General features: G+C 38.8%; 1 protein-coding gene across 18 annotated transcripts in view; it reads left to right on the forward strand.

Moving 5' to 3' along the window:
* Positions 1-26,102, forward strand: part of ANK2 (ankyrin 2) — a 358,785-nt gene that overhangs the window by 207,694 nt on the left and 124,989 nt on the right. For all 18 annotated transcript variants that reach the window (XM_067468650.1, XM_067468652.1, XM_067468651.1 and 15 more), the window contains one exon: positions 8,368-8,469. In XM_067468650.1, the coding sequence (XP_067324751.1) occupies positions 8,368-8,469 (102 nt within the window). The remainder of the gene's footprint in view (positions 1-8,367; positions 8,470-26,102) is intronic.

Consider the following 26,102-nt stretch of genomic DNA (forward strand, 5'->3'; position numbering starts at 1 on the left):
ATAGGGCCCATCAAGACAAGCCCATATCCCAGGACCTTAGAGCATTCTAGGAGATCCATCTCACCCAACATATTCTTTTTAAAAAAATTATTGCCATCTGACAGACAATACAGGGTGACATAGGCAAGAACAAACAGACTGAGAGATAGCTTTTATCCCAGAACTGTAGTTATGTTGAACTCCATGGTTTTGCATTGATGTAGCATTGTGGACTACATCACGAGGGTGTGAGGAGCAAAGTTATGGCAACAAGGTACATTTTATTTAATTTTAGGGGTAAATTGTGGGGCTTTGGGGTGGCTGCATGCCATCCCAATTAAAATCAGGGAGTGGGCACAGGAATCCATGCCAAAGCAGATTTTAAAAACTCACTGTGGCACAGATTTTGGCACTGTCTGGAAGTGCCCATAGAAGCACAGAATCTTTCAATCTAAACAGTTGAAAGCTTCCACAATGACCATTTAGTCTATTCCCCTGCCATGCAAGAACCCACAACTAAAGTACTCCAGAGAAATGTCTATTCAACTTCTGTTTATAGATTTCCAAAGGAGACATGGCTACTCTCTGAGGCAGTCTTATTCACTGGTGAACAGCTGTTACAGTCAATAATTTAATCCTAATGTTTAGTAAAATCTCTTTTTTTGTATTTTGTATCCATTGGTTCATATTTTAATCCCAAGAGCAACAAAAAGAAGGAATATTCTATTTTATTATTCCCAGACAAAATCTAGAATGGATTGATATTCCGAACTCCATAAACTCAATGAAGTGGCAGGATACCAATACTGAGTGAATTACCAGGACAAATAAAAACAAAAAGCATTGGGCAGGTATAGTCATCTTAATCAACATTGCAAATAGTGCTGTGATGGCTTAGAAATGAAGGACCTTTCCTCATGACTAGGTTTTCTTGCATAATTAATGTGCAGTTTCTTCTTATTGATGGAAAAAATGTAGTGCCATGCTCTTATTGCAGACGTATTACATTTTCCGATAAAAACAAAGTTAGTTTTGTAGGTCAAAAAATAGGAATTAGCAAAATCTGTATCTGAGCAAATAATTTACTATGCCAACTAAAAGGTCAGAGACTACTGCAGAATATGATGTAAGGTCTTTGAGTTGGCCTAATAAACATTTCTTCTGTTCTGTAACCCTTTTTAAGAACTCTTTAAATAATGATGTGTATTTCATATACCATAATCACAGTATGAGGTTCCACATTTGTTCTACACCAGTGGTTCTCAACCTGTGGGTCCCCAGGTGTTTTGGCCTACAACTCCCAGAAATCCCAGCCAGTTTACCACCTCTTAGGATTTCTGGGAGTTGAGGGTCAAAACATCTGGGGACCCCCAGGTTGAGAACCACTGTTCTAGACAGTTATTGAACAGTGCCTTTGACTTCACTGATTTTTATTAACACAGTTTTAAGTCTTATGTATGTGTGTGTATGGTTTAAATATTGTGTGATAATTAGGATAATTGCTGCCTCTTAATAACAAGGGATCTACTTTTGTTATGTAGGGACACAGACACTGCTGAATTGCTGGTAAAATGATACCAGTAGCTCAAGTGCATGAACTGGATTACATTCAAATTTCCTTTTAATTTTTTTTCTAGAGGTGCCCTGGGAAGCTCTCCAGTCTTGGACTGATAGCTGTATAGTGGTTGAAAAAAAAAGCTGTATAGTGCATTTACTCAAGAAATAGTCTAAAAATGCTTATAAAATTCATAGTCCTTACTCTGATTTTCAGTTATAATTCCCCGGTTTTTAGCTACCGCTTTTTAAGCTATCACATGTTCCTCTGTTGGAATCAGTTTGTACAGATTGTTTTAACACCCGCCCCAGCAGTTTTCTTGATCTTATTACCTTTCTGGAGAGAAAACACTTAACGTATATATCCAGAAATTGTTTGCAGCTCAAAAATGACCTTGTTATACTACCTGTCCTGTAATTTGATTAAGTTTGTCTCAAGACACTACAGCAATTATTTTAATGTTGACTTTCCTGTTATTGTTTTTATGATATAACTACATGCAACTTTTCAAGCTGCAGCAAAAACAAAACCAAGAATCTTTTGAGAACTAGTGGTTGAAATGGTTAGAATGATGGGCTAAAATTTCAAAAAGCTGAATTTAAATTCTCACTTTGTGGTTTTGAGTTACTCACAAGCTCCTAGTCTTTGCTAAATCGAAAGGCCATTGAATGAGGGGACAAATAAGTATGTATGCCACATTGAACTCTTTAGGAGAAAGTCAAGACATAAGCAGAGTACTCAAATATTTCATGGGAGAGGAATACTACTGAAAGGACAAACAATGCTACTGAAGGACAAACATTTCTCACATGTAGTTCTGTCACGTGTAGATAATTTGGTAAATTATTTGAGGAAAGGTCAATTTGAATTTTTCATTTGTTTTTGTATGCATATGTTTTAGAGCATGAAACAAAGCTGCTTTGAGTCTCCTTGTGGAGAGAAAAGTGGGTTATAAATAAACATAATAATAGACATCATCATAATAAAAAATTATATCATCACACCTTTCATGACTATTTATTTATTTATTTATCATGTCAGAAGCTAATTGAGGGTACAGTTGTAATGTACTTAAAAACACAAACAAAGTTAAAAACTTGGCATTATGCTAAATGTCTTTTGACCAGAAGCTGGCCACTTGGAGTGCCTATGGTGTTGTGAAAAGGCCCTCCACTGTGCATGTGGTAGGGCTCAGGTTTCATTGTAGTATGTGGTCTGTAGTTTGCTCTTGTCCACATTTGTGTGCCATGGGTTCCACTTTGTGGCCCCGTTTCTGGAGATCGACTCTGCACCTTGTGGTGCCAGAGAGCAATCTGTTCAGTGCCTTCCAAGTTGCCCAGTCTTCTATATGCCCATTGGGGAGTCTCTCATCTGGCCATCAGCCATGGAATGAGGATTCAGGTTTTAGCCTACCACTTTTGGACTCTTGCTTGCTGAGGTGTTGTGGCGAGTATCTCTGTAGATCTTAGAAAGCTATTTCTTGATTTAATGCCTTGGTGTGCTAGTTGATATCTGAGCAGAGGAGGTGCAGTAGGCAGCCAAACTTACATGACTGAAAGATGTTCTTACTTGACCACTTTCTAGATGTTTGAAAGGAATACAAAAATAATGAGTCAGGAGAATAGCACTGGGGCAGAAGAGTATCCATTTACCAAAGGTGGGCAGCTGTATTCTTCCTGCTAGCAGCAAGTGCATCACCCTATTTTTCCCAGAAATCTCTATAGCCAGCCATGGACACCACAGGCTGCCTACTCTGCCCCTCAGCCCATGCCATGGAAGGAGAAAGATGGGGAATGAGGGACATGGCAGTGAGGCTGTGCCTGCTCCTGTTTGAGGAGTCTTGCTTCTACACCACCAAGAGAAAAGAAGGTGGGGTGATGTGGTGTTGGACTATTGTTCCAAATGCTGACTGAAGCTAAGGCACAGTGGGAAGAGATATTAAGAAATTATTCAAGCCAGAACTAAAACAATTTAAAATTATTTTACATGTTCAATATCTTCATAGCTGCATCATAAAGAACACAGTCTATGGTAACAGAAAGGTTTCGTAAATTACTTTGCAGCATACTTTTGTCTTTTGAGTATCTGCAGTTGTGATAAAGAATCTGCTGCAATGCACAAAGTCTCCTTTGGCTGGAAAGCGTATCTGTTTCAAGTGTGTGTCAGACTCTGCTGCGGCATCATAAGTACAGTGCTTCACAGTGGAAGGCTAGGAAAAAGACCTGACAGCACAAACATCTGTGTTTGCTTTGCTTTCCTGTCTGCAGTATGTTGGTTGGGTGGTCTGTTTTCTAATAATTAAAGAGCATGGAATATTTACCATTTGTGTATGAGTAAAATATTGTTGCAGTGATAAAAGCTCTGGGGTAAAGTGTCCTTGGTATGGTTAATACTATATTAATGCCTCTAGAACATGGCCATACAGCCCGAAAAAACCTACAACAACCCAGTGATTCTGGTCATGAAAGCCTTCGACAATAATCCTATATTGTTTTAATGTGGTAGTGTATGATAAGCAGTTTTGAAGTTGGGGAGGTTATTTGTGTTTTAAGGGTGGCTATGTATCTTACTGGATTCCTGCTAAGTATCAGACTAATTTTCTTTCTGTCAAGCAGAGATTCCAAAAATATACCAAAACCTTCCTTAACTTTGAAGCCTAGCTTCAAATATCCCTCGGTTTGGATGCTAATATTTTTTCTCAGTCTATTATATTCTGGCAAATAATGTTAGGTGTGTCATGTATGTTGTATACTGATTAAGTCATCAGTTCATGGTAGCTTGTGAACCAATCTTCATATTAAAGAACAGACCAAACTTTCCCGCCATCTGAGCCAAAAAGCAAAGTGTCGGCCTGCTACACCATAAAGGGAGCACCCTGCAAGTTCCCTCTGGAGTTCAAATGCACATATAACTTCCAGAAAAATAAGTAATTTACACGGCCATCATAATCACTACCTAGGAGTCAGTGACAATGGCAATGGGGCTAGTATGCTCTTCCTCATGCAGAAGGAGAACATGGAGAAGGAGAAGCTATACCCCCTTCCTCTGACTCTCTCATGCTTACATAATGACAAAGATCTAACCAATAATGACAACCAGCCATGCTTTAAATTTGTTGTTTCTTTCTTGGGTTCTGCTGTTTCTATGTCTTTGCTTCTATGTGTCTTTCTAGTGTTTCTAGTGTTTCTCAACCTGGGGGTCTGGACCCCTGATAGGGTCGTAAGGGGGTTTCAGAGGGGTCGCCAATGACCATCAGAAAACACATATTTCTGATGGTCTTAGGAACCTTTCCAGATGTAACTACATCTCCCTTAAGTCACTGTCAATTCATCCAAAATCCTTTTCAGTATTTTGTGCTGGTCATAGGTGTTCTGTGTGGAAAGTTTGGCTCAATTCTGTCGCTGGTGGGGTTCAAAATACTCTTTGTTTGTAGGTGAACTATAAATCCCAGCAACTACAACTCCCAAATGACAAAATCAACCCCCCCAACCCTATCAGTATTAAAATTTGGGCATGTTGGGTATTTGTGCCAAATTTGGTCCAGTGAATGAAAATACATCCTGCCTATCAGATATTTATATTATGATTCACAACAGTAGCAAAATTACAGTTATGAAGTAGCAACAAGAATAATTTTATGGTTGGGAATCACCAGAACCTGAGGAACTGTATTAAGGGGCCGTGGCATTAGAAAAATTGAGAACCACTGCTCTGCCCCTTTCCTCCCATTATATCATAGCTGAAATATGGGGCATTTGTATCTGAGCAACATCAGAATATAATCAAACAATAAAGGATCCCAAGTAAAACACACAGGACTACTATTTTAAGCAGAGAAATCTTGAAAATTATGTACTGTGTTTAGAAAAGCATAAAAATATTTAAAGCCCACATCAATAAAAAGAGTACTCTGTAAGTGCACATGCATACTTTTCTGTGTGTGTATGTATCTCTCTCTGTGTGTATGTATAAACACACACACACACACACATCATGATTAAAAAGATTGCTTCTCTCCAATATTGATTTTCTTTTACGGAAATTAGAGATGGAGGGGGAATCCAAAATCCATAAAGGGGGAAATCAGTGTGCCTCTGTGTGAGACTGTCTCTTCTGGGGGTATTGTAATTCAAAGGGGATAAAGTCCCTCTCAGTAGGTAGTTGGGTTTATCAATTCCACTTAACTGAAAAAAGCAATTGGAGTCACACAGGCTCATCATAATGACTACTGCTATTCTCCTCATGGATGGGGGTGAACAGGGAAGCAACTGCGTGAAATGAACGTAATTGTTTACTGTGAAGCTAGCTTTGAAGTCCTTGGAGACAGCTCTTTGGGAGAGGAAAGCATAGGAAGGGAGAATCTAAATCCAGGACTTTTTAAGAGAAGGTGAAAATGGAAGGGCAAATTATTAGGCATGAATTCCCAGGCTGCTCTGTGACAGCTGAGGGCTATGTAATAGCATAATCATCTATTCATTTATCATGTATATATTAGCTACATTTACTGTATATGTATCCTGCTTTTTCTCCAGTAAGTTCTGGTCTGTGTATTTGGCTCCCCTCGTCTTCTTCATCTTATCCTCACTACAACCTGGTGTCCTTTCTCATTGGTTAATCTTACCTTCAGCTGTTGGCTCCAATTATGCTTCTGTTTTCCCTACCTATCACTCCCTTAGGTAAAAATACCACAGCTTACTGTATGCTTTGGTCTTCTTCTTCTTCTTCTTACTGTCACTTTTGACTCCCATGATTCAGCTCTTCCATTCTCCTCAACTGCTTGTGTTGCATTCCCATGCCTCCTTAGGCCCCTGCTTCTTTGTCCTTTTGTATCAAAGGAACACAATCCCTTTTAACAAACTATGAGAGGTTTCTTCTCCTTTTTGAATTGACCTTTAGCTTCCTGAACAGAACTTTACTGTTTGTCAGAACCGTAGGATGGCTCTTGTCTTCCCATACTCAGACAGCTAGATCACAGCTGCCTAGTCACCATGCTTCAAAGCAGATATGGAAAACCATAAACAAATAAATATAGAGAGAAAGCTAATTATGTTAACTGGCTAGAGGATTCGTTCAAGACAAGGAAGGTTCGGGTTTAAAATTCCCAGTCATGAAGATCACTGGGTGACATTGGACAAGTCATAATCTGTCAGTCAGACCCGCCCCAAAAGCTCACAATGAGGATAAAACTTTTCTGGAAATGGATGTGTGTGATTTCTGTCTTAAGCAGCTTGGATGTATAATGTGGAGGCAACCAAAGATCCCAGAAAGCATATTTTTTTCTCAGAATGGGAGACTGTTGTGGGTGGGTCTGGGGGCAATTTCCAGCCCCGTGACACTCTTATGGGACATAATACTTCCACAATTGAAAAAATATATACTGTATCTGGAAATAGCAATATTTAAGACATTATACATATTTAAAATGTGAATTGCCTCTTTTGGAGGCTTCTGAGAGTTTAATTCATTTTCATAGCCAGAAAAAGTAGAATCTGGAGGAGCTGAGGGCCACATTTGACAATTCCTGAGGTACAGCTGAGAGTCAGCATGGTGACAGTAATTTGAGCACTGGACTGACTCTGGAAACTAGGATTCGAATCTGCTCAGCCATGGAAACCTCTTGATTGACCTTAGACAAGTCAGACTCTATCCATGTCAGAGGAATGGTGGCAACCCTTATCTAAACAAGTCTTGATCATAAAACCTGTGATGGGTTTGCATTAGGATTCTCATAAATCAGAAGGCACACACTAACAACTACCATAAAACCACCATAAAAACATAACACATTAATTAAATTTACTCATTAAAAACAACCTTTTTGCAACTGCATGTCTACATGATCATAATCAGAAGTTTTGAAAAAAATGTATAAAAGTTGTGATTAAATGTAGTAATAATAATTTTGTGTCTTTTCAATCCTGTTTACGTTTTAGATTTTTTTAGTCTTTTATTAAATTTTATATTTTGGAGTTGTGCATCCTTTCTCACTTAAATTAGAATGTTACATATGACTTTTTTTTTTTTGCATTTCAAAGCCACAGAGCACTATTATATCTGACAAGAATTTGCCCAGATACAAGCATTAAATATGTAGATATGGTTGACTGTTTTGTGGTAGCATTGCCATTCTGGACGGGTATTTTTTCCTCCAGACCCCCATGTATTAGGCAGGGTTGAATCTGTATGAGTAGCTTGTTCACTTCATTTGGCAAAGGTACAAAGCTCTGGAGATAGGATAGTGAGATGTAACAATATTGGACACAGTTGCTAAGCCTATTCTCTGAACCAAAGTGCAAACCAAAATATCCTTCCATATTTTCACATCCTCAACTCTGTAAACTTTCTGAGGTTTTTTTTTCCTAAAAAAAGATTTTTTAAAAATACAGAACACTTCAGAGAGATTCATCCATCTTGTCTGTAAAAAAATACTGCAAAATGTCTTACTTGATTTAGTTGAACATAGAATGTGCTGACCAAGAAGAAACTTAGTACATTGTGCATGTAACCAATTAGTAAACTCATTTTGTATCCTGTTCTGCTACGAAATAAGCATAAGCATCATGATCTTGCTTTGTGGATATTGGATAGGTGAATATGTGAACAGTCCTCCTCATTCAATGAAATATGTGTGGGTTTTACATATGGTTCTGTTATATGAAAATAATAATCTAGAAATAATATCTTACTTTTTAATGAGGAATACCTACGCCAATAGGAAATTATTTGAAACTTCAGTAGCATATATGTGCATGCTCTTCCTTGTTCATATTTGATTTGCTTATTTTTAATGAAGAAATTAATACTCATTTATTTTTTATTTATATTTTTAACAGTCTGACAGCAATGCAAGCTTCCTCAGAGCTGCCAGGGCTGGCAATGTGGACAAAGTAGTGGAATTTCTAAAGGGAGGAATCGATATCAATACATGTAATCAGGTAAGTGGCCACACAATGGCTCATGTTTTATACATCTCAGTAGAAGGTGGGTCAGGTGGAGAAGGACAAATGGGAAAGGGAAAAAAAAGGAAAGTATTCTTTTGTAAATTGGATTGTTGTAGGTTTTTGGGGCTATATGGCCATGTTCTAGAAGCATTCTCTCCTGATGTTTTGTCTGCATCTATGGCAAGCATCCACAGAGGTTGTGAGGTCACAGTCTCTGAGGACGCTTGCCATAGATGCAGTGAAACATCAGGAGAGAATGCTTCTAGAACATGGCCATATAGCCTGAAAAACCTACAACAACCCAGTGATTCCAGCCATGAAAGCCTTCGACAATACTTTTGTAAATTCTTTGCTCTATTCTCCCCTGCAGTGAAGAAAAAAAGTTAAATTTAGAAATATCTTCCCCTTAACCCACTGCCCTTCTCTGTTGAAGATTATTTCTAAAGATGAAATAGAGGACTGACTTTGCCACTGTGTTGTGGTTGTTTCACAAATCCTCCAGCCACACATAGAAAGGAACTAGGGACTGCTAAATTACCCAGCCCTATGGTCCTTCAGTTGAGCTGTCTAGGACTAGGGAAGGGTGGTAAACATGTGGCCTTGCAGGTACAGTTGATCCCAAGTTTGGGGATTAAACTTTTATGGATTTTGTTATTCAAAAATTTGTTTCATATATACTCTTGAGAAATCTTTAGGCCCTCCAGCATGACGCAACTTACACCCAATGGTGACCATAGAGTCATGCTCAACGACCTAAAGATTCATGGAGAGATGCTCTTTTGGGTAAGAAAATATCACCCCTAATCCCCCCAAAATAGAGAACCAATTGACCTGCAAGTCCCATCAGCCTGGGTAACATACGCTTTCTAGTTCTACACTGTTACAAATTTTCAAATTTAGATATCATAGTTGTTAAATGAGTGAATTATACTCTCTGGTATGAATAACTCTTAAGCAAACTTTAGACTATTGTAATTGCTTTTGAGTGACATTGGGGACCTGACTTGATGAGACAGCAAAGGTACTATGAGTGTAGAGTTTATAAAAAGTTTAGTTAAGGAATAATTGCTTTCAGTGCTGTTTGGAGTCATGGGAAGAGTTTGCATGCTTTCATTGGGAAACGTTGTACTGTATAATATAAACATGTCATTATATGCATGAGTTTATTCTTGGACTAGATAATGTTTTATAAATGTCCATACAAATAGAGTGACAAAGAAGTAATTTGCATTTTTGACTACTGTTAGTGCAACAAAAATACTTTCCCTCACCACTTCTAATCTCTACAAAAAACTTTACAGATCTGGTAATATTTCCATATGCAAATAAGAGACACTGTTCCAAAATTTAATTTCCCTTTTGGATATACATCTTTTTCATCTTCAGTGTACATTCCAAGGACTTACTTTATTGATCAGTTCTTGAGTGTGGTGTAAGGCAGTGTGGTCTGAAACATTTTGCTTCCTACAAATAAAGTGTATCTTCCCACACAATGCACCTGGTGTTCAGTGATCCCAAGTGCGGAAGTCTGAGGTTTCCCTTGCTATTTCAGTGTAACATCAGGCATTAAGTAAGCACTTGGAGGATATTTTTAGAGGGGAGCTTAACTCACATTAGAGCAAAAAGTAGCTAATGGTCCTCTGAAGTAATGGCAAAGACTACTAGCAAATGAACTAAAGAGTTTGTGTTATATTGTTGACAATTTCATTATAAGGAATTTGGATTTATGTCAATGTATTGAGAATGAAATTCTTATTAACCGAGTTTTATACATGTACTATATACTTCAGAATATTTGCTTTAAAATAATGTTAACATATTTTGATAGACTTAAGAACCATTGTTAAGCAAGTTGCTCTGAAAGGTTTTCATCTGAACTGTGGGAAATTGACTAAAGAACTAATGTTAAACACTTGTTCAGGTAACATTGAGTTCTATATCAAGGGCTTAGCTATGTTTGGATGAGAACACACTGGAAATGTATTTTGAATTATCTGTGTCGAACTAGTGATAATGAAAGCATATAGATACTACTATAGCAGGTAGCAAAATCAGTAATGTGGAATCAGATTATATGGAAATTGTTATATGTCTGTTCTCCCTTCAATGAAACTCTAAAACAAGATCCACTCATGTGATTTCCCATCTTTCTCCCATCTATTAAAAGTGTTCCATATGTAGGAGAGAGATTCCTAGTCCCATTGAGGACTGTCTCCTTTTCCTGAAGTTTTTGATAAAATCCTTTATCAGTCAGACTCTGTCAGAGTCCTCTCCCAACTGGCCAATAGCCAAATTTAGGGCTTTGCATAGGATTGTAGCCTTAGGCTTACGCCATAAGTACTTCAAAAACATAATACTGCAGACATAGAAATGTAATATTCTGTTAGCAGAATGTATTTGTTTAGCAGATATTTTATTAGCAGCATTCACAGAAATGATATTTAATTGATATAAAAATAATGTCTAGAATTCAACTGATTATGGAACAGGGAATCCAGGATAACAAACAGGAAATCTTCTCATATCATTTTGGTCCTCTACACACACCCTCCCCCAAACCCAAGCTTTGTAAGACTGGAAAATTCCCCCCAAGTTAGGTTTTTAGGTGGTATGGAAAGTGAATAGAAAATAAATCAGTTGCAGCAGCCAGAACAACACTGAATTTAGGATAAATGGATAGGACATTTGGATTCAAAATTTGGTTTTGCCTATGGAAGCATTTATGGTTGGTATTTTACTTAGAAAATATATAGTACAAAAAATCTATTCTGAAGCCTCACCCCACTAGAGAATTGATCCATATTAAATCATAGAATCATAGTGTTGGAAGAGACCTCGTGGGCCATCCCAAGAAGCAGGACAATCGCGTTCTATTTCATTATGGAAGAAAAAAGGAAGGCAGTAGTTCAAGCATATTCTGTAACAGGGGCAGGCAAATTGGGTGTGAAAACCCCAGGAGACTGTAGAAGGTCACAACCACTTGCTGCACCCTTTCCCTCCCCTTCCCCTTCCCCTTCCGCTCTCCCTCCCTCCCCTCCTTCTGTTTACCCCCAACACTTCACAGCATGTGTCAGATAATTTTGCCACTTTTTGCCTTCTACAAACTATTTTAGGTCCTAGAGAACCTCTTTTAACAACAGAATGAGAAGTCATCTCTACTGCACCTCTTTTTTCTTTTTCTTTTTCTTTTTTTGCTTCAAAGGCTTCTTCTGAACCTCAAATGGCCTTGCCAAAAAAATGTGACAGAACTGGTCTCACATCTCCCAGTACAAGTTTGAGGCAAAAAAAAAAAAATAATGAAAAAAGCAAACTCCATTCACAAATGTTTCAGAACCTGGGTTGTTGTTTTAGACCTTTGGAAGCACAAAATTAGACCTAGAATTGCAGGCAGCTTAAAAGGCTGCACTTTACTCAACGTGTTCAATAATGAACTGGGAGTTGAAGTACATGGAGGCCCTATTAGCAGCTGGCACCATTCTGCCATAATGCTACTACATAAAAGGGCAAGAAGACAACTACACATGATGAAATTGTAATCATTTAAAAGCAGTGGCAGATAGTAGCATCTATCTTTCCATAAAATATATGAACTCATTTAGAAATTGAAGTTTCTTCCTCCTGCAGAATTTTGGGGTTTGCAGTTTAGTTAGGTCCAGGGCCTATCTGGCCGAGCAGTTTAAACACTCTTCCCAAAACCACTAGCCCAGAATTCTGCAATTGGCAGAAACTAGATTTAAAGTAGAGCCATGCTCTAGTGCTGTGGTTCCCAACTTTTGGTCCTCCAGGTGTTTTGGACTTCCACTCCCAGAAATCCCAGCCATCTCACCAGCTGTTAGGAATTGTGGGAGCTGAAGTCCAAAACACCTGGCGGACCAAAGGTTGGGAACCACTGCGCCAGTGTGATGACATGGTTAATCAGTTCTTCAAACTTCTAACCAGTTCTTCAGATTTGACATATGTTTGTCCATTTGTCTGTCTAAGTCAGTGGTTCTCAACCTATGGGTCCCCTGAAATCTTAACAGCTGGTAAACTGGCTTGGATTTCTGGGAGTTGTAGTCCAAAACACCTGGGGACCCATAGGTTGAGAACCGCTGGTCTAAGTCATCTTTCCATCAGTAGCCCTGCTCAGGTCTGCTCAGATCTTACAAACTCAGAATAGAATATACATTTAGAACATAGGACATGGCCAACACATTATATGTAGGTGAATTCTGTTGTCTCTTCCACTATTACTCCTATCTTAACTCCTGGTCTGTATATATCAGCTTTTGTCTATATGCTTTCAATCTACTAAAGAAGCAGTCTAATATTTTACTTTTTTTTCCAAATTGTGGCATGTCTTAAGACCAGAAACCTTTTACTAGAATCGAATCACTTAGTTCTGGATGTAAAGTAGTTGAACATGGGCCTGTTTGAGACAGTGCTATAACTAAATTGTGCATTGGCTAAAGTAGTTCCAGTAGAAGACAGATCCAGCATTAGACAAAAAGAAGTAACTGGTGCCTCAGGCAACTGGTTTTGCGCATCATAAAAGCACAGCAAGTTGTTGTTTATTGAATGTATTATTGTTGCATTTTCACTCTTAGGGAAATTGAGATCTTCAGCCTTGACTGCCAAAATAACTTGGCATCCCATCAGTACTAGGCACAGTTTTATTTTATTTATTTATAAGGGTATTTATACTTCTTCCTTCTATTTAGAGATCTCAGAATTTAAACATAGATTTTTTTAAAAGAAAAGATCAATTTATAAAAACATCAGTAGGATAAAACAGAAAATAGAAATCTACAGCTGAATGTAACTATGATCACTGAGTTTTAAAGGCCTGATAGAACAGGGATATTTTAACTTCACACTGAAATGAGATCACTATTAGTGTCAACAACAAGACTTTCCACAGTTGGAGAATGACAACATCTTGGGAACTCATCACATTGAGAGGGAGTGGGGGGATTTGCCAACCTCTGTGGTGAATCCACAGGGCAGTGGCGCAATCCTGTTGCCCCACACCCCGCTTTGCTTGCAGTGACACTTCCCCATCACATGTTGTAGGACACTTGCACCACAGTTGATCTACGGAACCTTGCTGGAAGTGAGTGTCCATCATGTGATGGGTGGCATGGAGCTCCATAGATGAAGTGTTCTACATGCGTCCTACGATACTTGCAAGGACCCATGTGCTGTCGCATGCTGAGCCTGAAATAATGTCTGTTTACAGGACATGCCTTCTGTATGCCCAACGGGATACTGGGATGCCTCAGCTGAAGGTCCCCTTAGATTTCCCAACACAAAGTTCTATTGAGGCTCAAAATAAGTTCAACTAAGTTCTTTATTTGGGCTTAAATCTTCAAACAAATGAATTAAATGCTATATAACCTTGGAAAACGGGTAGCTTCCTCAATCTGCCATCAAGGGCAGGCAACTGCTGGTAAACCTTTCTTCCTTAGGGAAATCTTCTGACCCCTCCTTGGGCAATCTTTCTTTACCTTGTTGGCGTGAGGCCCCTACTCCCGGCTCCAAGCTACTTTATGGATAGCCCGAGTGGTCCCTTACTGGACAAGATTTGCTGTAGATCTGCCAAGCTGATGGGTGTCTTTTAGATCTACTCCACGAAGGCTGTAGGAACTGTCCTTATGCCCCAGCAAAGGCTGGATGTATTCCCCCAGCAAAAGCTGTGGAACTATTCTTTTACTCCCCCCAGCAGAGCTGTGAGAAGTGAAGCCTTTGTGCAGGTGGGAAAGAGAATCCCACACGTCCTGCTGTTAGGCTTCAAACAGTGAGACTGAACAAAAGTCCTCCTTTGCCTTCAAAACCTTGGTAAAAGGGGCAGGTCTAAAGACTCTAACGATGATTGCCAGGTTGCTGGCCCTATGACTACAACCTAGGGAAGCTACCTGATTGCAAAATGTGTGGCTAAATAAAGTCATACAAACTAGCAGTGCAAGAAAAAGAAAATCAAATCTCCTGGCACTACCGTGCCAGCACAACCCATGTGATGAAGTGAACTCCTTTCATGTATGTATGTGATGATAAAAACCTGATTATGATGTCATTTTTTCACTGTGACTGTGAGAAACCAATGTCTTTTTCTCACTATGACAAAGCCTGGCAACCAAACCTTTGTTTGGTCATGACAATTTTCTAAGGGAAAAAACCTTTGCTTGTTTTGTTCTGCCTTGGGTGCAAAATAACTTGGCAGCCCATGTGATATAGGAATACAGTCACCATATGCCCTACTTGACAGAGGCAGTGCTCTGTTTGAAAGCATATTGTAATTGAAGGGATGTCAAGTTCCGGTTCAGAAAAACATTGTAGGAAGCAAGGAGACTTGATATTGGGAATCTGTAGTTACCACTGCCATTGTATCATGGTTATGATAGATCACCCCCCTCTATATGCCAATAATTAACTTCCCCAAAAAAAAGGATATCGTTACAATTAACGCAGTGTTGTGTGTAGATCTCTATGTAAAAACATTATCTGTTAAAATGAGTATTAGACAGACTCCCTCTTCCTTATTCTCCTAATTAATCAGTTGCATCGTCTTCATCTTACACGTCATTTGTGATAACCACAAATCCCTGGTTATCAAATTCTGCATTTCATTGGGATTGAATATATATTTGGGGAAAAAATCAAAACCATAGAAAAAGGTTTGGCCTCCATACAGCCTACTTATAAATGTGTAAATTGAAAGCTGAATTCTGATATTATTAATTAGATTTTTCTCTGTGCCTCATAAAGCAATCCCAGTTCTCCCTGAATTCCTTGTTGTGTGACAGAGGTCATCCAACAAAACAGCACTGTATAGTTACATAATCTGGGATATGAAAATTGGCAGCTATTATCTGGATCAACAGTCTTATTGGGTTTTGTTACATCCTATAAATATGATAAGGGGAATCCCTAGCTATTTTAGTAATATACCTTTCTTAGGTCAGTCATGGGTTACTGTGTCCTTATAAGTGAATTAAACACCCCTCCCAAATCTTCTTACCCGAAGGACGGATAGTGATATTATTTACACATGTAATTACACCTTGCAAATGGACAGGCACAGACAGCCAATGCTTGTTGCTTGATTCTCCTTTAAATTCTCTTTCAACTATGGGCCAGGTTCTTGGCTGCATTAACAAATGCAAAGTACAGTTAAGTGACTACTATCTTCAAGTTAACTGATATACAAAGAAGCCTACAGTTAAATGACATTGCTCTTTTCTTTTCATCATTTTTTCCACCCTTCGCTGTAGGTTCACAGCATTATTTTTCCCGGAGTGGGCTTGTCATTGAAAGAAACACAAAACACTGAATCCTGTGTTCTGTTTCTGAAAAGAGTTCTTTTTGTTGTATCCAGACCTCCAAAACAAACCTTTGGATAATGGGGAAAAATCAACATGGATATTTTCCTTAGTGGTTTTCGGCTGCCTTGATCCATTTAATCAGATAAAACAGCATTTGGTTGCTAGCCAGCCTCTCTTCTAAATAGGTTGGATTGTGCCCAGATGACCTTTCGCTGTTTCCACTGATCATTAAAACTGAATAGATCCTTTAATGACATCTGTACAGTATCAATTCATCTAATATGGAATTCTGTAGTCTACAGTTATGAGTAAATAATTTCAATTTTTATTGTAGCAAGGTGAGTTAGTGTAGTTTTAGCTGTGAATCTTTGAATAATTACCGTATATACTTGAGTATAAGCCGACCCAAATGTAAGCCGAGGCACCTAATTTTACCACAAACAACTGGGAAATCTTATTGACTCGAGTATAAGCCAAGGGTGAGAAATGCAGCCACAACTGGTCAATTTCAAAGCTAAAATTAGATATCAATAAATTACATTAATCGAGGCATCAGTAGGTGAAATGTTTTTGAATATTTACCATATTTCAAAGAAAAATGGTAAGCTAGCTCTGTAAGTGGAAAAGAAGAGTCAACAAAAACAATATGGTATCAACAATAATTTTATAATAATAATAAAACTTCATTTGTATCCCACCCTATCTCCACATGGGGACTCAGGGCAGCTTCCAACATAGTAACAGGCAAACATTCAATGCCTATATAAACAGAAAACCATACAAATTCTAAACAAAAAAGGCAATACTAAACATTGTACAATAAGTTAAAATAAACAGTTGCATTAAATAATTATCATTAAAAGAAAATTAAAAAAAAACACCCAAGGTAAAGTATCATATTAGTTCCCTTTCGCCTTCTGTGAGGTTTCTCCTATTGATGCAGCCTAGAATGGCATTGGCCTTTTCAGCTACAGCATCACACTTGTTGGATCATGCTCTGCTTGTGATAGACTAAGACTCCTTTCATAGAATCCTAGAGTTGGAAGGGACCTCTAAAAGCCATCTAGTTCAACCCCCTTCATTCTACTTCATGCAGGGAAAGCACAATAAAAATGTGTATTGTGATTGTGATTTTTTTCTGATGTTTGTTGTTCATTTTATTTTTATTTTTATTGTGTGTGTTTGAATCTGTATTTTTGGGATTGTCCCCTTTTATGCTGCCTCGAGTCCCTTCAGGGAGATAGTGGCGGGGTATAAAAATAAAGTTGTTGTTGTTGTTGTTGTTGTTGTTGTTGTTGTTGTTGTTGTTATACAGCACTCCCAAGAGATGGCAATCCATCCTTAATAATAATAATAGTGTTGGAAGGGACCTCTAAAGACCATTTAGTCCAATCCCCTTCTGTCTTCATGCAGCTGAAGCACAATCAAAGCACCCTTGACAGATGGCCACCCAGCCTCAATAACAACAACAACAACAACAACAAAACTAATACTAATAGATTTGGAAAGAGACCCCAAGGGCCATCTAGTCCATCCCCCTTCTACCTTCATGCAGCAGAAGCACAATCAAAGCACCCTTGACAGATGGCCACCCTGTTTCAATAAGAGTAGTAGTAATAATGACAACAACACTAATGAAGAAGATTGTAAGAGACCCCAAGGCCATTTAGTCCTTTCTGTCTTTCCCTCTCCCCCTCCCCCCTTGCAGTGTGTGAGCTTCCCTCAGCGGTGGCAGCAGAGGAGGAGGGAGCCCCAGCGGCAGTGTTTTGTGTGGCCTTGCTCTCCTTTTCCCTTGTCCCTTGCGCGGCCACGGTAGTGGGGGCAGTGGCGGGATGAGACAGAAAAGCCACGCATGGGGCGAGGGGAAGGGAAAGGCACACACCTCTCCCCTTCCTTTCTCGCTCCGCACGTGCCTTCCTCGGCAGCGGTGGTAAAGGTGTGCAGGGCATGGGAGGAGGGAAAGGTGCACACCTTTCTCTTCTCCCTTGTGGGCCTTTCCTGCCTCCGCCACTGAGGAAGGCACGTGGGGGGTGAGAGAGGAAGGGGAGAGGCACGTGCCTTTCCCTTTCCCCTCGCCCCATGCATGGCTTTTCTGCCTCCTCCTACTGCTGCCCCCCTCCAACGCGACCGCACATGGGATGAGGGAGAAAGAGAACAAGGCCACGGAAAAGCCTGCTGCTTGGGCTTCCTCCTCCTCTGAGACCAAGGAAGGCTTGCCTTTCCCTCCTCTTCCCTCGTTCCACGCAATGTTTTCTCGACGGAGGAGGGAGCTGTGGTCGTGGGGCTTGTCCATGGCCTTGTTCTCCTCCGGGCTCAGTGGAGGGAAGGGCGCACGGGGACAAGGGAGGAGGAGAGGTGAGGATCCTGATGGGAAGGCATGGGGAAAGGGCTCTTCTTTCAGCCCCACACACTCCCGCCAGGACCCTCACCCAAATATAAGCCGAGGGGAGGTTTTTCAGCCTGAAAAAAGGGCTGAAAAACTCGGCTTATATTCGAGTATATATGGTATATTGCATACTTTTATTTCTTAATTGATTAAAAAGATATGCTTTGGACATCTACTTGGAAGATAAACTCTACCAAAATTAATTGGCTTTACTTTCAAATGGATGAATAATATCTACATGTATGCATTTTGTATTGGGGCCATTTCACATTTGAAGATTCAAACAGCATTACTTCTTTTGATCTAAACCCTAGTGTTTTAGACATTACCCTTGTTCCTGATTTATAGCCTAATTATGTCATCTTCTTTACCAATAAAATGACTATGTACTGTTTACACTGACTGTTTCATGCTTTGATTCTATGATATGGATCACGTTGTATTCTGGCTTGGATAAGGTATTCTACATTTCATTCTCTTTTCATTGCTTATCTTGTGCATCTGTGTTACACTGTTGTTAGTTTCATTCTCCTTCCTTTCCCATGCCCCCTTCACCAATATGGTTACTGTTTCGTCCCTGATGCTATTTGGGGAGACATGTTTTGACAGGGAGAATACTTGTGATATTTGCCTTGTGCTTTCAGCTAAGATTCAGGTTTACCCTTTTTAGCCTTGTGTAAATGCTGAAAAGTGGAGTTCTGGTGTTGGCCTTAGGGATAATATACCAGATGGTGGAGCCACCCAGAAATCTTGCCCATTATCACTTTGCTGACATGTGACGTGATTCTTGATGCTACAAATAAATGCTAAGTAGAGGCTAACATTCCTGATTTATTAGCATTTTTATTGTCCCAGACATAATAGTCTGCTTACTCATGTACTTTGAATAGTAGTGTTGCATTTAGAAATCAAGAGGTGGGGGATTTTGTGGAATGGAGATTTTCGCTTCCTAATGTAAGGTCCATCTGTAGTGGATCACTGAAGATGCAAGATCAGGGAAGGTGCAGGAAAATAATAATAAACTCAATTGGAATAGGTGAAAACAACCAGATTTATTTTCTAGCCAGGAAAATATAAGTGGACAGTTCCTGCTTCTGCAGGTAAAGTGAAGCTACTCACCCAGAACATACAATGGGTGGGCTTTTATAGCTTTTCTCAAAGTAGGGCTCTTTATCTTACAACACACATGAATCCTCATAAGTCAGGTGGATTTTCTTTACTAGCTGATTGGGTGGAGCATAGTCACGTGTAGTTGTAAGTTTCTAGTTAACTTAACTTTCATTTCTCTAAAGGCATGTGATTTCTCGTAAGTCAGATATACATCTAAGGGTCTTCATGATTAGTAATTATGTGCTATATGATCCACCCAAAGGCACCCAACCCAAGCAGATTTCTCTTTGAAGCAGTTTCTTAGCTTAGCTTTCCAGATATTTCTAAAAATTCCAAGTTCCCATACATATTCCAAACTCCCATACACTGAGAAAGGTATATTAAAGGTAAATATATGGTTTGCATCTACACAACATAGTTATAGCAGTTTTATCCCACTTTAACTGTCATGGCGCCAGCTTATGGACTCCTGAGAATTAGAATTCTGAAAACTCTGGTTCAGGGAATGAACTAGAGCCTTCTAGCAATGAATTCTAAGTGTTTTACGAATCCTGGGTTTCTAGAAGGTGGAACCACAGCATTTAAAATTATGTCAAACTGTTGTATTTGTGTAGTTTGGGTTCACTACCAGTATCCAATTAGAAGTTTCAAGCATAACAAGAGTCCCTTGTCAGCAGATGAATAGAGAAAAGGCAACATCAGCTGGTACAAGAGGTTCTGTTTACAACTGGTTAGCCAAATCTGTGGAAACCCCCCTTTTGGCATTAGTGTACAAGTTCCACTGAAAAAGTTATACCAGTGGCTGAAATGTGTTGGCGATTCGATGAACATATTATAAATGAATCTTTCTTATGTTTAGGTGTTGTGTGGAAAAGTTGGCAACATTAGCAATATTCAGTGATCATTTATCTTTTCTTATCCTACAGTGTATTGCAGTAATTAGATATTAGATAACTGAGAAGGCCCTCTCTCATATTCTGTGACAGGGAAGAAATTCCTGCAGATCTTGATGCTTGGGCAGCCACAAGTATTAGTGTCCAAAGCCATGTGGAGCTTTACATGTCACAACAAACAAACACCTTGAATTCAGACAGGAGATACATTGACAGCAAGTGCTTTGAATGCAGTTTTCCTGCTTCTTGGCAGGGGGTTGGACTGGATGGCCCATGAGGTGTCTTCCAACTCTATGATTCTAAGATTCTATGACTCTATGATTCTAAGTTCATTTCTTTCAAGACTGTGACGGCGCTTCTGTTCCCACTTGTATGTGAATGTATAACTAAATTGTTTGGTTACCTATAGCTGTCAATCAATGTTATTTTGCACCGGTTGAATTGCTCCCCCTGCTCAATTGTTTGACTCCACCCCTTCCTGGGGAAGAGGGCAGTGCTTTCTTTTCATTCTACCATCAAACATCTCAGCAGATGGATGTGAGAAAGGCTTGGCTCTAAAGCCCTCAGTCAAGTCATCTCTCATTACCAATTCTTAAGTTTGTACTCTTAAGATTCATGCTTCATGTTCAGATCACCCTGGAAAATGTTGAGGAACCTTAAGTACCTTCAAACCAGACCTTTGGCATCAAGAGGAAGACTTTGTGCCTTCAAATATAGGCTATTGGACTGGGGTTGTGAATGTTCAGGCATTCACAGCCATTGAGAAAGAGGGAACTTGGAAAAGCTTCTCAGTTGTAAAACTCCTTGGACCCAAGACTTCAGAGATTGTAATGTATATTTCCTTACCCTCTTTTGGAACATCAAGTTTATCTCTAAGAAAGATAACTCATTGTGAACAATAAAGCTTATTTTGAGTTATCTATAGTGTCTTGATCCTTGAGAGTTCCAGTTCTCTAAAGGAGGGCAAGAAGCAATCCCCTGGGGAAAAGATGCCACGTTTCCTTCACTAAGATTTATAGCCCCAGGCGTGACGGCACAAAGACTGGCATTACATGCTGTCTATAAGATATTCCAATCAGCCAATGCATTTTGCGCTATCTGCAGTTTTCCAGTTTTTTTTCAAGTGCACCCAATTGCAGTAGTCTAGTTGGGAGTTTACCAGTGTATGGATTACTGTAAGAAGGTTATCTCTTCCCAGGAAAGGCTGTAGCTGCTGCACCAGTCAAGACCAGCACCAAGTGCTTAGAACCATCGAGTCCTCTTGTGTCTCCAGTGATAGGATTTCTCAACAAAACAAAAAAACCCTCTGTTTTCAACCATTTCTGAATTATTTTTGAATATTCTTTCAATCCCTACCAATTTATACCTATGGCATGAATTACTTGAAGCAAAGTAATGTAAAGTTTAGTTCAGTTATATCAGGAATAGGGATTCTTAGGCCTTTAATACATTGTGACCTAAGACTCTTGTCTTATAAATCCATAACTGATGGTGAGGGATTTTAGAAATTGTATTCCAAAATATTTGGTTGGAAAAAGGATTCCCTTTTCTCAGTTTCAACCATGGTAGTGAAAAGCTGAAATGTCTCATTTTCCTCCAGTTTCACTGAATCATGTACTAACCAAGATTTCTCCCACAAAATAAATTTACACCACAGTATAAACACTGTGTGTTCATAAAAAATAAAGAAAACTGTGTTATCAGAACTCTAATGTTGATGATGAAAAATAAACATGTTTGTTCATATCTCTTTGAAAGATTCCTAACTAATGAAGTTTATTGACTATCACAGTAATACTTAATTACACATTTTCATCCCAAATGAGCAGTTCCTGGGTTATTTATTTGCAAAGATTGGAATTATGCAAAAAAGAAAAAAGCCTGAACCTTGTTCACAGCTAAATTAAATTACATGCTTGGCAGTCCAGGTTCCAGAAATAGCCATAGAATTTAGGCTGCCAAACAATGCAGTAACAGTTCCTTAGACGACCCAATACTTATTTTTAGAAGGAATACTAAAACCCTTAGTACACTTTCTTAAAGTTGGCATTTCGTAACAAAATTTTATTTCAGCCAGACATAGTTATATGGGGATTTATCTAACATTTAGCAATAAAAAATAAAGAAGCAAAAGCATATTATATAATTGGAAACCTGTTTATACTAGTAAGAATGATTGGCAAAGCACTGGAAAACTATTGTGGTTTACTACACCCTGGGACATCATATACTTGTGTATGTGCCTTCAAGTCCCTTGTCAACATAAGGGTTTCATTAGACGTTCTTGAACAAGGAATAAGTAGAGGTAGTTTGGCAGTTCCTTCCTCTGGAATAAATAGTTATGAAAGAATAATTGTCTTCTATGTGTCAAGAGATGATTTCTGGGATATTTCGTAGTCTAATTAAACTGCATAAAATATCTTCAGGCAAGTAATAATACCATAGACAACAGTTTGGTCATTTTTTCGGGTAAAATATTCAAGTGCAACAATGTGTTCCTTATAATACAAGATAGTAGATAAGACCTCATTTCCAGATCCTTAGGCTTTGATCTTGGGGTTTACTCAGGATAAGACCCACATTCATCAATTTTCTGAGTCCAATTTTTTTTGTGTGTTATTTACACCATAGCCTATTCTGAGATGCTTAGGACTTCAGAGAAAGATCTTACACTGGACCCATTTGGCCAACAATATGAAGGTTTTAACTGTATTTAATAGATATAGAAAGTAAGATTAATCACATGTGATGTGATGATAAACTATAATCTATATATATAAAAAATACTCTGTCCGTAATGAGTACCCTAAAAACAAAAAAAAACTACGGGGCCAAGTGACCCCAAATTTGGCAACAAAACTCACAATCCAAGGAGTGACCATCACTGAAAAAACCATCACTCTACTTCCCTTCCTTCTCCTTCCTTTACTTCTTTCCCTCCTTCCCACCCTTCCCTCTTTCCTCCCTTCTTTTCCTTTTCTCCCTCACTCCTCCCTCTCTTCCTTTCTCTCCTTCCCTTCCTTCCCTTCCTCCCTTTCTTTCTTTCCTTTTTCTCCTCCTCTCACCAGCTTCATCCTCCTCTATTAAATCTACAGTGTAGATGCACCCAAAGTCACCCCTTCCACACTACGATGTAAAATCCAGATTATTTACTTAGGACTGGATTATATGGCAGTGTAGTCACACGCACACACAGACACATATATGGATGGATGTTGGATCACTGGTTGGTGATATATATATATATATATATATATATATATATATATATACACACACACACACACACACACATACATACACACACACACACACACACATACACATATACACACATACATACATATATGTGTGTGTGTGTGTGTATATATATATATATATACTGTTATATAATCCACACACACACACACACGGTTGTATATATTACTATATTAGATAGACTCATAGAATAGAGGTAGAAGGGACTCTACCATGGTATTGGGGGAGAACAAACAGGAAGGAAGGAGAGAAGAAAGGAGGGAGGAAAAAAAGGGCAAAAATGAAGGAGGGAAAGGGGGAAGGAAAGAGAAAAGGACGGAGGGAAAAAATGAAGGGGGAAAGGAAGGAGAGAAGGAAGGAAAGAAAGAGGTACCAAAGGTAGGAAGAGGAGAAAGTAGAAAGGAAAGAAAAAGGAAAGGAAAGGCAGGAAAGAGGTAAAGAAGGAAGGAAGGAAAAAAGGAAATAAAAAGTGAAAGAAGGAAGGAAACAGGGAGGGAAGAAAGGAGACGAAGAAGTAGAGAAAGGGGGAGGGAAGGAAGAAAAGAGAGAAGGGTGAAATCAAAGAGCGAAAGAAGGAATGAAAGAAAGAGGTAGAGAAGGAAGAAGGGAGAGAAAGAGGAAGAAAAAAAAAGGGGGGGGGGAATAGGTAGGTACTTGTCTTTCATAATAGTCCAGATATCTACCTCTACTTCGAAAAGTCTTACTATAGGCCACAGCAGTGCGTGGCAGGGCAAAGCTAGTTAACTATAAAAGAAAACAAAAGTTTATTAGCAATCACATCAGAGGAGGAAAAGGAAAGACAAGGACATGGATCTCAGTCTTTCACATATAATAAGAGTGCATAGCTTAATATTTAATCTAAGGACCTATTCAGATGGGGTAAATTTTACATCCTGCGACACATCCACCCTGTCCAGAGCCCCACACCAGACATCACATGATGTTGCCTGACTTTCAGCAGTAGCCTCACCCCCAACGAGGGTAAAAGCATAGTTGGAGGCTTTCCTGACATCATGGGGGCCTGCCCGTGTTGTGCTGGCTCCAGTGGAACCAGCACAGGTCTTCACTGGGAGGGTGACACTTCCTACATGTGCTGTTGGAAGCATCTGTGCCTCTGTTTGGCAGTGAAGAGGAATGCTTTGCCTGGCCTTTCTGATGAGGTCCTAAGCCAACTCTCTGTAGTTCCCTTGCATGGCAACATTGACCCAGTTTCCTGAAGGCTCATGCTAATTTATGAAAGAATTACATTGGCGGTGTCTTCCATATGGCCCAAAACCTTTGGGGTTATCCAGAAGGTTTAAAAGAAACATGCACTAAAGTGCTCACTGCCCAAATAATGAGTGACTCCAGCTCTAAAGTTGATATGTATAGATGAGTTAATAGAACTTAATCTCTTTATCTCTATCTTGGTATTGGAAGATGCAGGACCTTCACAGTCCTCCAAATGTCTGTTTAGAGTGTGCCTTGTGTTTTCATAACAGGCTTTTGTCTCTCTGATTTTGCTGCATATTTAGCTGATGTACCATTGCTTCATTTAATATGAATTGGAATGCCACTTGGATTTGTGAAAATCATAAATCACATATTTTTAGGTTAGTGAACAACATTTTTGAAATGTCAGTGCACAAGCTGATGCCTTCTTGTAAAAATTAATGCGTCATGGAACATGTTGTGTTTTTGAACTGTACCGGGCAGTTGGCTTGCACTGTTGGAAGCAGCCCATAATATAATACATTTTGGAGATGAATTTTTTTATTGTTCCCGATTACGGGTGTAGTACTATTCAAACAGACTTGTAATCTTCTCAGGTGAACTTACTTTAAATAGATACCCACAGGATCTGTGTGGATGTGAAAAATACATGAATCTAAAATACACCAAAGTACTGAAGTTTAAGCATTCAGTTTAAAACAAAAATATAAATTTCAAAGTACATGACACTTCCATTCTGCTGATGAAATTGATAAGATCACAACACCTGCAACAAATGCATAGTGTAAAGATGACTAAACATGAGTGGATTAATGCAAAGTACAGGCAGGCATCTACTCACTTTATTTACAGAATTAAGATAGGAGTTGGGCCATTCAGCTTTCAAATTTGACCCAGTGTTGATACTGAATCTAGGCAATGGAGTAATCAACTATTCATGGATGTTAAGAGAAATAAATGATCAGATCATAATTTGCTTCTCAACCAAACTCTGTTGTTGCCTGGGTGATCCTATAATTAAATTATGAATAGTGTGGTTATTTTGCATGTATCCGAGGAAGCTTATGTTTATATAATATCAAGACATTATATGAGGTTATATGATCTCAGTAATTGATACTGTGTACATCTTACCTATATCTACTAATTATTTAAAATTATAGTTGTGAAGATGGTTATTTTCCCCAGGAAGAATGCTCTAAAATTAGATTCATCCAACAAAATGTTTGCTAAGATAGGAATAAACTCAGAGAGGAAAAACAGCCAAATATGTGAAAGAATAACTAAGCAAATATGGACTTTACATAGCATGTATTATTCAGTGATATATTTAATACATATGTCCATACTATGCACTTGTACAAAATAGTATGCATATTTTATCAACTATAAAACCGGACAGTTATATTAAAATTCAATAAAATATAAATAAAATACTTCACAAGATATTCTGGTAATTATTACTAT

This window comes from Anolis sagrei, chromosome 5 (genome assembly GCF_037176765.1).
Source record: "Anolis sagrei isolate rAnoSag1 chromosome 5, rAnoSag1.mat, whole genome shotgun sequence".
NCBI lineage: Eukaryota > Metazoa > Chordata > Lepidosauria > Squamata > Dactyloidae > Anolis > Anolis sagrei.